The sequence below is a fragment of the Brassica oleracea genome, chromosome C8 (assembly GCF_000695525.1).
Source record: "Brassica oleracea var. oleracea cultivar TO1000 chromosome C8, BOL, whole genome shotgun sequence".
NCBI classification, from domain to species: domain Eukaryota; kingdom Viridiplantae; phylum Streptophyta; class Magnoliopsida; order Brassicales; family Brassicaceae; genus Brassica; species Brassica oleracea.
In genome coordinates, this window is record NC_027755.1 from 20,628,192 (window position 1) to 20,640,614 (window position 12,423).

The 12,423-nt window shown below is 38.7% G+C and overlaps 1 protein-coding gene across 1 annotated transcript in view; it reads left to right on the forward strand.

The window, feature by feature from the left end:
• Positions 1 to 4,793: 4,793 nt before the first annotated feature.
• LOC106308904 overlaps positions 4,794 to 12,423 on the forward strand; it is an 11,865-nt gene continuing 4,235 nt past the window's right edge. Inside the window, exons 1-8 of the mRNA XM_013746008.1 lie at positions 4,794 to 5,024; positions 6,751 to 6,755; positions 10,304 to 10,368; positions 10,448 to 10,503; positions 10,622 to 10,681; positions 10,767 to 10,844; positions 10,954 to 11,083; positions 11,145 to 11,218. Coding sequence (XP_013601462.1) covers positions 4,794 to 5,024; positions 6,751 to 6,755; positions 10,304 to 10,368; positions 10,448 to 10,503; positions 10,622 to 10,681; positions 10,767 to 10,844; positions 10,954 to 11,083; positions 11,145 to 11,218 — 699 coding nt within the window. The remainder of the gene's footprint in view (positions 5,025 to 6,750; positions 6,756 to 10,303; positions 10,369 to 10,447; positions 10,504 to 10,621; positions 10,682 to 10,766; positions 10,845 to 10,953; positions 11,084 to 11,144; positions 11,219 to 12,423) is intronic.

A 12,423-nucleotide genomic window follows, 5' to 3' on the forward strand; every position in this document is an offset into this window, starting at 1 on the left:
TGCTAAGATAGCTAATAGACTTGTTAGTAATGATTGCTTTCATATTATTCAACCAAAGACATTTGATGTTTGAGATATGTTAGCAAATGAGCATTCATCTAGACATAGAGCTTGCTTAGAATTGTGTCTAGGCTTAAGGTTGATAGTTTGATTGATCATTTGCCATCCTTAGTTCGATACTTGATCAAGCAAGGTCTAATCCCTATGCCCATGAGTTCTATTTTCTCTTAGTCAAGAAAGTATCATTTTGTTATTGCTTTTTAGTTTTAGTCATAGCTTAAAACCCATCTAAATCATTGGTTGCACTTAGATTAAGTGAGTACTTGCATTCTCATTGCTTTGATATGCCTCATAACTGGTTCGACAATCACTATACTACAACATTTGTCTTAGGAGCCCTCAAAACTCCTAACATCAAGCCTCATTAGCCGTTTCATGTCAAGTCCAACTCAGTTACATCTTGCTGCTGTGAAGAGAATCATGAGGTACTTGAAAGGCACTTTGGAGTATGGGATTTGGTACAAACGAGGAGAAGAAAGCGAACTCATAGCCTACACTGACAGTGACTACGTCGGAGACATAGATGACAGCAAGAGTACATCAGGTTATGTATTTTTGATGTGTGGAGGAGCTGTAGCGTGGTCCTCAAGAAAGCAGCCGATTGTAACTCTTTCGAGTACTGAAGCTGAATATGTAGCAGCTGCTACTTGTGCGTGTCAGGCTATATGGATGAGGAGGATATTAGAGGAAATCAGTCACGGTCAAGCTGGAGAGATGGTGTTGTTTTGCGACAACACGTCTACTATAAAGCTGTCCAAGAATGCAGTCATGCATGGAAGATCAAAACATATCAGGGTTCGTTATCACTTCTTGAGGGACTTATCCAAGCAGGGGATCATCAAGCTGGTCTATTGTCCAACCGAGATGCAACTGGCATACGTAATGACAAAACCATTGAAGTTGGCCTCGTTTCAGAAGATCAGAGCAGCATTTGGAATGGGGATTCTGAACTGAACCTTGTCAAAGGGTTTAGTTCAAGGGAGGGAATGTTGAGTTTATTAAGTTCGTTAGTTCTCAATTAAATGACTTGGTCATATTCTGTTATTTGCCAAAGTTATTTGTCGTAGAAATAGGTCTTAGTGGGTTTAGTTGTTTGTGGACGTAATGTCCGTTTGTTTCGGTAGTTTTGTTTCAGTTCTGTTTCTTTGTAAGCCTTTATAAGGCACTTGGCTTTTTATTAATTCAGTTATCGTTTTGGAAAACTCTGAGCATTCTTTACATACACCGTAACTGAAACACCGTTTACACCGTAACTGAAACAAGACCGAAGACAAACACTAAAACCCAACATGGAAGCTTTAGATTCAAACTCCCGAGAGAAACAAGAGCAGAGGACACAGATCTGAGGAAACTCGAAACCGGTTCCATCCATCGAATTTCACCGGCGCTAAAGACACGATATCCTCTTTAAACAAGACGAAAGACAAACCTCTAAACCTCCTCGTTCCTCAGACGAGCATGAACCTGATGGGGAAGAGACGTCGCCGGAGAGCAAACTAAGTACCACCAACTGCTACAGCCATAGATGAAAGAAGACAAGGAAATCATCTCCGGTGCCGGCGAGTGAGCGCCAAACACCGGAGAATGGCAGATCTGGACCAGACGGAGGCTTGGCGGCGTGCTTGGTTGACTAGATTGACCAGAAAAATATCAATTAATGATATTTTCTTTAGCCAACAACAATAGATGTTAAGTCACACTATGAACGGTTCATTTTACAAGATATCAATCTTTAAATCAAATAAAACATTATTCTCAACTGAAAACTCCACTACAAATTAATTACGCGCCCTTTAAATCAATCTCTTTCTTTGCATTGTTGTTCCTCATATCATATACTTATTTGATTTATTTTATTTTATCAAAATAATATAGAATATTAACATCTCATATATATTAATGTAGTTTGTACTAATTTAAAAAGTGTCATGCTGAGTTGTCACGTAATTAGAATGTTAATTTTCCTTATGTAGCGGCTTGAGAATTAGTTGAGAATTTTGTTACTCCAAAATTAAATTGCTAGAGAATGTTATAGTATATAGTATGTTCATTATGGACCATTCATTTATCAAATTGAAATTATTATATATTTTTTACTTAAATAAAACCTAAGGAATTACCTAATGTGATTAAGATATATATGGCAATTAATAATTTTAAATAATAAAGATTTGCTAATAATCTGGATATTTTCTATCATTTTTGTTTAATTATTTATTATTAAATAAATTATACAATTACATTAATCATATGATAAAAATTTAGATTGTTTTGTATATGTTGTATTTTGAATTTTTCAAAACGAATATAAATTAGTAAAACTGTTAAAAGTCTCACATAAACTTTTGTGTCAAGGTTTAAACTTTTTTCTACAATAAGATACAATGATTATAAAATAATTTGAATAAATAATTTTATTTTAATAGGTGTTTATTTTAATATATATATACTTATATATATATATATTTCATATCGTTTAAATTAAACTATACATCATATGAAAATACATATTTATATTTTGATATATGCGTTGAACATATATTGAAAAATTAATATTTTAATTTTGAAATCTTGATTGTTTTATTTTAAATGTTTATAAATTATTGAAACCACTAAACATTTCACATTAAAAAAAGCGTTGGTGTAAAATTTTGTTACACAAATATGCAAATAATCATAAAATCATACGAGTAGAAACCTCATTTAATAAATATCCAAAGTAAAAGTATACTATATATCTATGTTAATATCATTTAAATTTAATTATATATCATATACGACAGATAAAATTGATTGTTTTGATTTTTTACCCTAAAATGATTGCGAATAAACAAGAGTGTTCGTTTGATTTATATGCGCACGCCAATTTATTACATAATAATAACAGATTTCTTAGTTATTTAATATATAATTATTATTTTATTATTTCGTAATATGAAGAAAACATAAAATAAGTAATAAATATAAAATATTTGTTCTGCATAAGACGCAGATCTTAACCTAAGTATGTATCTCTTTAATAATTTTAAATCTTAAACATTTTCAAAATCTCAGGGCAAAACAAAATAACGAAATGAGAATAAACTAAAAAAATCAATATTTATATCGAGCAATAACCAAAATAAAAAAAACGACACAAAAATGAGAAAACTATTGAAGATAGATATGATTAACATGTGAACTTAAACTTCTCATAACCATAATTAACTTTTAAATTGCTAAATTATGATACAAAATCGAGCTGGCATAGTTTCATTGTAACCAAATAGTAGATCGTGAGGTCATTTAAAAAATCCTTGGAATGAAGTTCAATCTCTCTCTCCCTTCTCTCTAACAAAACCCTAATTTGTTGCGCCGCTCTCAGCTGGTGATGGCCTCCGGTGGTCTCGCTGCCCTCGCCGGCTGTCTCTCCTCATTCTCTCTCTTTTCTTCCCCTCCTCTGTCTCGCCTCCTTCTTCCTCTCTTTAGCTCCACCGATATACTTACGGTTGTGGTCTCTTTGTTAGGGTTCTGAAGCAGTGGTGAGGCGTAGCTGTGAGAGCGAGGTTTGGGGGCTCTTCCGAGGATGTTTTCGAGACATCGCTTAGATCTGGCCAGATCTGATAACAAAGGTGAGCGATGGTGCTCTGGTGGTGGTGCTCTGGGTCACCGGTGTTTCTTCCGGCGTTAGTTAGTGGTGGTTGATGACAAAACCCTCGTTCTTGGTTGGGGGTGCTCGTTTTAGGGATTTCTCTTCTGATCCATCTGTCTTTTATCGCCAGTGAGAGGTGGCTGGTTAAGGAGTCAATTTTGGATCTCAAGCGGGTGCTCTGGTAGTGGTGGTGATTCTCTTCTAGCAGTTCTTCTTGCAGGTTTGTGCAGCAGCTCCTTGTGGCTAGAAGGCGTTGCCTTATAGGGCAGACCAGTAACTACCATTTTTAGCTTTTGCATTTAGACTATTTTTGTCACAAGTCGTATGGTAACTCTAGATATATCCAAGAAAGCTGGATTCTGTAACATTCCATATCCTTGTCCAGATTTAATACAAGTTACTTTTCTGCAACTCCAATGAAAATGGAACACGGTTAACTAATCTCTGAACTAAAGAAAGGTTTGGAACTGTAAAGTACATGTCAGTGGGGGTTTATGTTGAACGGTTTATGTTGAAGCTGGGGTGTTGGTGGATCCGGTGGGGGTCTTAGGGTTATTGGAGTAGTCAGGGGCCTCTGAACTTCAGGTAGGAGGAGTAGAGGTGGCTGTTTGCGGTGTTTGTGAGCTTGAGCTTCGACAGGCTCTGGTTCGTCGATTCACCGCCTCGGTGCAGCCCCATTGTCGTCTACTACGACTCCGGGTTCCCGATGGTGTCTTCGCATCAACAGGTGGTAGGGCTTTGTAGTAAGGCCATTTTTTGGAGGCGAGTGCCTGGGCAAGCCATTATATACCGGCTCGTTCTCATATGTTTACTGGTGCCTTCCTTTGAAGCTCCTGATCCTGCGTGTTGTGCTCTCCAGCCAAACCCTTCAAGTGCTTCCTGTGTGGTCTTTCCTCTTGCTCTCGGCTACATTCCTAAATCGTGTTTTCCTTTCTGTTTTTTGTTGTTGTGATCTGTAGTTTCATTTTGTTGTTGTCTTCTGCTACTAGTTTGTCATTGTAAATTCTGTCACAAATTTGAAAATGGTAATACAAGCTTAACATGTTTACCAAAAAAAAAGGATAAGACTTTATACCCAAAGAGCTCATCAGCAACAAAGAAAATGGCAGCTTTGAGTTCTACTTCATATCTGCATTCACTTGTTGGCAACGAAAGACACTTCTTTTCGTGTAAAACATCCCAATTTTCAAAACCCTTGTCCATAAGCCCTTCTCTGAATAAACCCAGATTCTCAGTTCCATTTTGCACCAAGCAAAGCGATCGTGACCAGAAGCTAACTAAACAAGAATCTAAAAAAAATGAAGAAAAAGAAGATTATTGGGTTGTTATAGCCGTAAGAAGCAAATACAGATGTCCATTAGATTACAAAATATCCATCTCTTTTAAAAGAGCTAAAACGCATCGTTTTACTGGAGGCGATATTTTAGGCGATTTTGGCGATTTCGAGCACGACGTCGACGAGGGTTATTCCGATGGATTCGGCCTCACCGCCGGGATCATCTGAATCACCAGGCATCAATCTTGTGATTCAGGAAGTGGTGCCAAAGGAAACAAAGCGATCTGGGGTTCAGTAATTGGAAAAGAAAGATCTGAAATGGGTTTCAGTGGCGCGGGATAAGAGGAGTCTTAAAAAGTATGAAGTGGAGGTTAAATCGATTGACGGCAAGCATAAGGTTGTGATTCCGGATGCGATTCTCTCTGAATCTACTCCACTATGGGAAGATTTCATTGTTGGGAAATTCTTAGATATTGCGCCTCACATTGCGAAAGTTCACATGGTGGTAAACAAAATCTGGAGTTATGGAGATCCAACAGCAAAGGTGGAGGTCTTTGATATTAACGCAACGACTATGAGGTTTAAGATAAGGAATCAAAAGGTTCGAGAGAAGATAATCAAGATAGGGATGTGGAATATTGTTGGTGTTCCTATGATTGTGAAGAAATGGACACCAAAAACTGAAGAGGAGAAGCAGGAGGAGGAAGCTATTCCGATGTGGGTTCATCTGAGGAAGGTGCCACTTAATATGTTTTCGTGGGAAGCTTTAAGTTTCATGACGAGTATAGTGGGGTTTCCGGTTCATTTGCATCCAGAGACGATAGCTTGTTCAAATTTTGAGGAGGCTAAAGTCTTTGTTAATGTAGATGTTTCCAAAACGCTACCAAAAGAGATTGAGTTTGAGATAGAAGGGAAGGAGTTTACTGCTGAGTTCTACTATCCCTGGCTTCCGTCTAGATGTACTGTATGTGAGAAATGGGGTCATACGGAGAAGGTCTGTGTGCAGAAGAAACGGGAGAAGAAACATGGAGATAATGTAGTGGTGTTGGGAAGTGCTTCTAAAGCTGGTAACACAGCCACAAAGGATGTTGAAACTAGAGAGATGGAGAAAGAGTTACTGATGGTCACTGGTTCTTCGATGATGAAGACTCAGGAAGTATCTATTGACAAAGGAGCTATGGGGGAGGTAGTAGGCAAGTAAGTTGTGGAAAATGTTTGGTTTTCTCCAGGCAGATTGGGAAGGGTACAATCAAAAACTCCGCGAAGAGAAGAAGTTGAAGTTCAGATTTCGGCTTCTAAATATTTTGTATTGAGTGTGGATGAGGTAGAAGAAAGTGAAGTTCTACCGGAAGAACGAAATGAGGATGAGGAAGAAAATATAGAGGAAGAAGTGGAGCATGATATAAGTGAGGAATATTTGTTGGAGGATGAGATATTGGAACAGAAAACTAGGGAGAGTGAGAAAGCAGTAGTCTAAAAAGGAGGGAAGAAAGTCCAGAAGACTAGAACTCGGGATGCAAATCCGAAGAGTAAAAGGTCTTCTAGGCGAAAACTATAATCATGACGAGCTTTTTCTGAAATGTGCGTGGACTGAATAAATCTTTGAAGCATTCCATTGTTCGTGAGTGGATTTTCAGCAAGGAGAAGAGATTTGGATGTATTTTGGAGACAAGAGTGAAGGAGAGTAAAGCAGAAAGGATTTTGAATACAGTTTTCAGTGATTGGTCTTCAATTACCAATTACGAAGATAGCAGGGGAGGAAGAATTTGGTTTCTTTGGAGAGATACGGTTCGCATTTCTCCAGTCTACAAGTCGGATCAGATAATTACAGTGTGGGTGGAACTTAAAGAGGGTGAAGGGTTTTTCTTCACATGTGTATATGCTAGCAACCTAATGGAAGAAAGAAGAGTATTATGGGAAGATCTAATACATCATCATGGTTCTGCTAGTTTTAAAAAAAAAGCTTGGATCATTATGGGAGACTTTAATGAGATTATGGAAGGAGATGAAAGCTCGAGTTTTGCTACTTCGGGGAGAGTTCCTAATGGGATGAAGGAATTTCAGAACCTGGCTCTCCACTGCCGTCTTACTGATATGGCTTATCAAGGGCCAAAGTTTACATGGTGCAACAAGAGAGAGGAAGGAATAATATGCAAGAAGCTGGATAGAGTTTTACTAAATAAAGAAGCTCTAATAAGATTCAGCAATGCGTACTCGGTATTTGAGCCAGGTGGATGTTCTGATCATATGAGGTGTAAAATCCAGCTATTTCCTCCATGTGAAAATATTAAAAAGCCTTTTAAATATGTAAATGCCATGGGTTATGTCTCTTCATTTCTGCCTATGGTTAAAGCTTATTGGGACACTACGGTGGGGTTATATCAATCTACCTCAGCTATGTATAGATTCTCTAAAAAGTTGAAGAACTTGAAGCCTCTAATTAGAGAGCTGGGTCGGGAGGAGTTGGGAAACTTAACGAGAAGAACTAAGGAGGCTTATGAAGTGTTGTGTGAGAAGCAGACTGCTACTCTCGCTAGTCCGAGTGATGCAGCTATACAAGAAGAATCAGAAGCTTATGGAAAATGGCTACATGTAGCAAGCTTGGAAGAAGATCATCTGAAACAGAGAGCTAAGCTGCACTGGTTGGAAATAGGGGATCAAAATAATAAGACCTTTCATCGGGCTATTAGAACGAGACAATCTCAGAACTTGATAAGGGAAGTCAGATGTCAAGGAGGTAATATAGTAAATACCCATGAGGAAGTTAAGAAGGAGGCAGAAAGTTTTTTTAAGGAGTTTCTCAACCGGTGTCCAGAGAACTATCAAGGTGCTTCTGTGGAGAAGTTACAAGAGTTGCTTGCATTTAGATGTTCTACTGATGAATGCTGGGTATTAGAAGCTGAAGTCTCTGAGGAGGAAATCCGGAAAGTCCTTTTTGCGATGCCTAATAATAAGTCTCCAGGGCCAGACGGTTACCCGATAGAGTTTTTCAAGACTACGTGGTCAGTGATTAGGAAAAACTTCATTGCCTTGGTGCAATCTGTATTCAGATATGGGTTCCTCCCTAAAGGAGTAAACTCAACAATTCTTGCATTGATTCCCAAAAAGCTGGATTCTCTTGAGATGAAGGACTATAGGCCGATAGCGTGCTGCAATGTTCTATATAAGGTGGTCTCGAAGCTCTTGGCAAACCGCTTGAAGCAACTTCTTCCTCGAATGATTCAAGAGAATCAATCAGCATTCATACAAGGAAGACTGCTTATGGAGAATGTTTTATTAGCATCAGAACTTGTCAAAGATTATCATAAAGATACGGTTAGTCCAAGGTGTGTTCTGAAGATTGATATATCCAAAGCATTCGACTCGGTGCAATGGTCATTTGTGTCGGGTAGTTTAAGAGCTCTTGGGTTTCCAGAGAAACACATTCACTGGATTGAGCTATGTATTACCACTCCTTCTTTCTCGGTGCAAATAAATGGTGATTTGGCGGGCTACTTTCAAAGTTCCAGAGGTCTCCGCCAGGGCTTCTCACTCTCGCCGTACTTATTTGTACTGTGTATGAATGTGCTATCTTTGAAGCTGGATAAAGCGATGGTTGAGAGGAAGTTTAAGGTTCACCCGGGTTGTCAGAATCTTTCCCTCACTCATCTTTGTTTTGCAGACGACCTAATGGTCTTTGTAGAAGGTTCCAAGGATTCAGTGCAGGGTGCTATTTCTGTATTTGATGAATTTGAAGTCTGGTCAGGGTTAAGCATAAGCGTGGAGAAATCCACAATCTTTATGGCTGGAGTATCTGTGGATGAGAAGAGGAGTATCTTGACGAACTTCAAAATTTGCTGAAGGAGAACTTCCAGTGCGCTATTTGGGGCTTCCTCTTATGACTCAAGCAATGAGAACTCAAGACTACCAACCCCTGCTGGAGAACATAAGAAGTAAGATCAATACTTGGACTTGCCGTTATTTATCCTATGCTGGCAGGTTACAGCTCATAACATCTGTGATTGTTAGCATTATCAACTTCTGGATCTCTGTATTCCGCATTCCATGTAGTTGTATTAAGGAGGTTGAGAGGATTTGCTCGGCATTTCTATGGACTGGGCCTGCACTTAAAGCCTCAAATGCTAAGGTAGCTTGGAAGGAGATTTGTTGTATTAAGAGTGAAGGAGGTTTGGGGATTCCAGATTTGAAGGAAGTAAACATGGTATATGGTCTAAAGTTGATCTGGAGAATGCTAGCTGGTGATTCATTATGGGGAAAATGGGTTAGAATTAATTTACTGAAAGGGAAGAGCTTTTGGGTAGTAAAGTCAAATCCTCAAGTGGGGTCTTGGATGTGGAGGAAGATGCTAAAGCTCAGAGAAGTGGCTAAACGGTTCTATAAGAAGGAGATAGGAAATGGAAGGCATTCTTCTTTCTGGTACGATCATTGGTCAGAGAAAGGTGTACTATCTGAGTTGTTGGGTGATAGAGGAGTCATTGATTTGGGTATTAGGAAAGATGCAACGGTAGAAGAGGCGGTATTATGTACGAGGAGAAGAAGGAGGCATCGTATCAATATTCTAAATGATATTGAAGTTGAGATACGGGAAATTAGCAGCAGGCTTGATTCTGATGTAAATGATGGGAGCGCTTGGAAAGGAAAGTCTGGATACAAGTTGAAATTCTCCACCCAAGAAACTTGGATACAGTTGAGAGAAAGTTTTCCTCCATGTTCTTGGGCTAGTGGGATATGGTTTTCTCAAAACACCCCCAGATATGCGTTTATGGTGTGGTTAGCCTTTAGAGACAGACTGTCGACAATGGATCGTGTGGTAAAATGGAGTCAAGGGGTGGATACAACTTGTGTTCTTTGTAGAGCTGCGCAGGAGACAAGGAATCATCTCTTCTTTAACTGCGATTATACATCTAAAGTTTGGGAGTTTATTGCAAAAGGTATAATGGGTAACTTGTTTACCAAAAATTGGAGGGAGATCATGGAGTTTATCACTGATCCATTAAGGGAGAGGAGGAGTCTGTTCTGTATAAGGTACTCTTTTCAAGTAGTTCTTTATGCGATATGGAGAGAACGAAATAAGATAAGACATGGTGACAATCTACTGCCATTAGAGGTGCTTAAAAGAATGCTTGATAAGAGTATCAGAAACAAGATCAGTGTGATGCGCAAGAAAGGTGTCAAAGGAGCAGGGGAGTTAATGCAATTTTGGTTCCAAAATAGATAGTAAAAGGGTGGAGATTTTTTTGAGTTTTTCATAAACAAACAGTATGCATTCTATGTAATATGACTTTTTTGATGAATAAATTTAACATTCATTCAAAAAAAAATTAAAAAAAAAAAAGAAGCAAATACAATGAGATTGTTATAGTTGATACTGTTGATGCCAGATATCTCCTTGATTCAACTAGTAAGATTTTTGTAACAACGTTTTTTTTTATTATATTATCAAATCCTCTGTTTTTGTAACGTTGTTATTTGATATGTAGAGAAAACGCATAGTGCTATCAACAAGGGAGGCGAGAACTGGACTGATTCTTATTGGGTATGTTACATTTTCCATTAATCTCTTGTTTCTCTTTTGTTAGGTTAATGTGATTTTGTCAAATATATAACAGAACTATAATGTGCTTATTTTGAATATTATTAACATTTTGTAACAGGATGAGTTTGCAAGTTTGCCACCTATTGTCCCTGACGGTCCCATTGCCATCTATGGATTGGTGAGAGCTCATATCAAACTGTCTTAAATGTACATTGAAATGAGATTGTGGAATTTTTCAATCACTTCTGTTTCATATGTTATAGGGTGGTGGAACAGCTGCAAGACTGATTCTTGAGTTGTATCCTTCTACTCAGCTTGAGGGCTGGGAAATTGATGACATTGTATGAAATTTTATCTCTTGAAACAAATAAGAGTTTTATCTATTGTAATCTTTGAGTTCACTTTGGTTTTCTTTTATGGACAATAGTTTTTTTTTTTTATGGACAGTAGTTGATTGAGAAAGCAAGAGAGTATATGGAGCTGTCTGAGCTAGAGAAGCTAACTTCAAAAGGCGGTAGTCTTCGTGTTCTGATAGATGATGCTCTCTCTCTTTCTGAAGATGTTTCAGGAAAATATGCTGGTAATGTATGTTGCATGTTCTGTTTCTTGTCTAAACTCTTGAACTCTTTATGTTCAATTAGGGATCATTGTTGATTTGTTTGCTGATGGGAAGGACTTAGATCAGCTACAACAGATACTTCAAATGGTTATGTTTGTAAGTATTATGATCTAGGCACGTGTTTTGAATTTTGAGATTGTGTAGGTTCAAATTGTAACGGTCCGGTTCCTGGCCCATAAATTTCTTTAGGAATATGGGCTTCTCTACGGCCCATTTGGCAAAGACCTAGGGTTTTCCCTTCCCCTTCCTATAAAAAGATGTAGCCTCCCTTTTTGCCTCACTCAGAAACTGAAGCGAAGCTCTGCAGAGAATTCCCGGAGACCAGAAACCCTAGCCGTCGAGCTCTCTCCCCTTCTCTCTTGCGCCGCCTCTCTCTCTTCTCTCTCTCTCTCCTCGCCGGCGCCGTGTAGTGGTGGTGGTGACCAGATCTCAATCTCCTCTCCCTTGCCTCTTGTTTCCAGATCCAGATCTAGGCTAAGGTGGAGTGTCTTGAACCCATCTTGTTCTCATGTTCTGTATACTTCTTTATGTTGGAGTTAGGATTGATTAGACCCTGTTTGAAGAGCTAGGATGATAGAACCTGGTTAGTACTAGGTTGATAGATGAATGGATCATGATGCATAAGAACCCTCATACTGTTAAATGGGACTTAATGAACTGTCTTGTGTTGTTGTGGTGGTGAATGATTAGTATTTGATGCTTGTATGCTTGGATGTGTAGTCCCATGAGTGATTTGTGATTAAAGCTAGGATGCTAGGAAGAATGAATGCTAAGATGATAGATGAATACTAATTGCTGTTGTTGATATGTTATAAAGTGGTATCAGAGCGGGTTAAGATCCCTTAGTTTTGTCCTAAGGGATCGGCATTTCCATTCGTTACGGCATTCTGTGTTTTGTACAGATTTGCCGAGTTTCTTTTTACAAACTATTGTGGTCCTACTCCTTTTATTTATGACATTCATTCGTTGGTTTTAAAGATTCCAGTAGAGTTATCATGCCTTGATTGTTGTGTGAATGTGTGAATCCATTTCGGTAACGAACGATTAGTCCGAAGGATGTGGGCCTTGGAATTCGGGGATGAATTCCGATTAACGGGGGAGGATTGTAACGGCCCGGTTCCTGGCCCATAAATTTCTTTAGGAATATGGGCTTCTCTACGGCCCATTTGGCAAAGACCTAGGATTTTCCCTTCCCCTTCCTATAAAAAGAGATGCAGCCTCCCTTTTTGCCTCACTCAGAAACTGAAGCGAAGCTCTGCAGAGAATTCCCGGAGACCAGAAACCCTAGCCGTCGAGCTCTC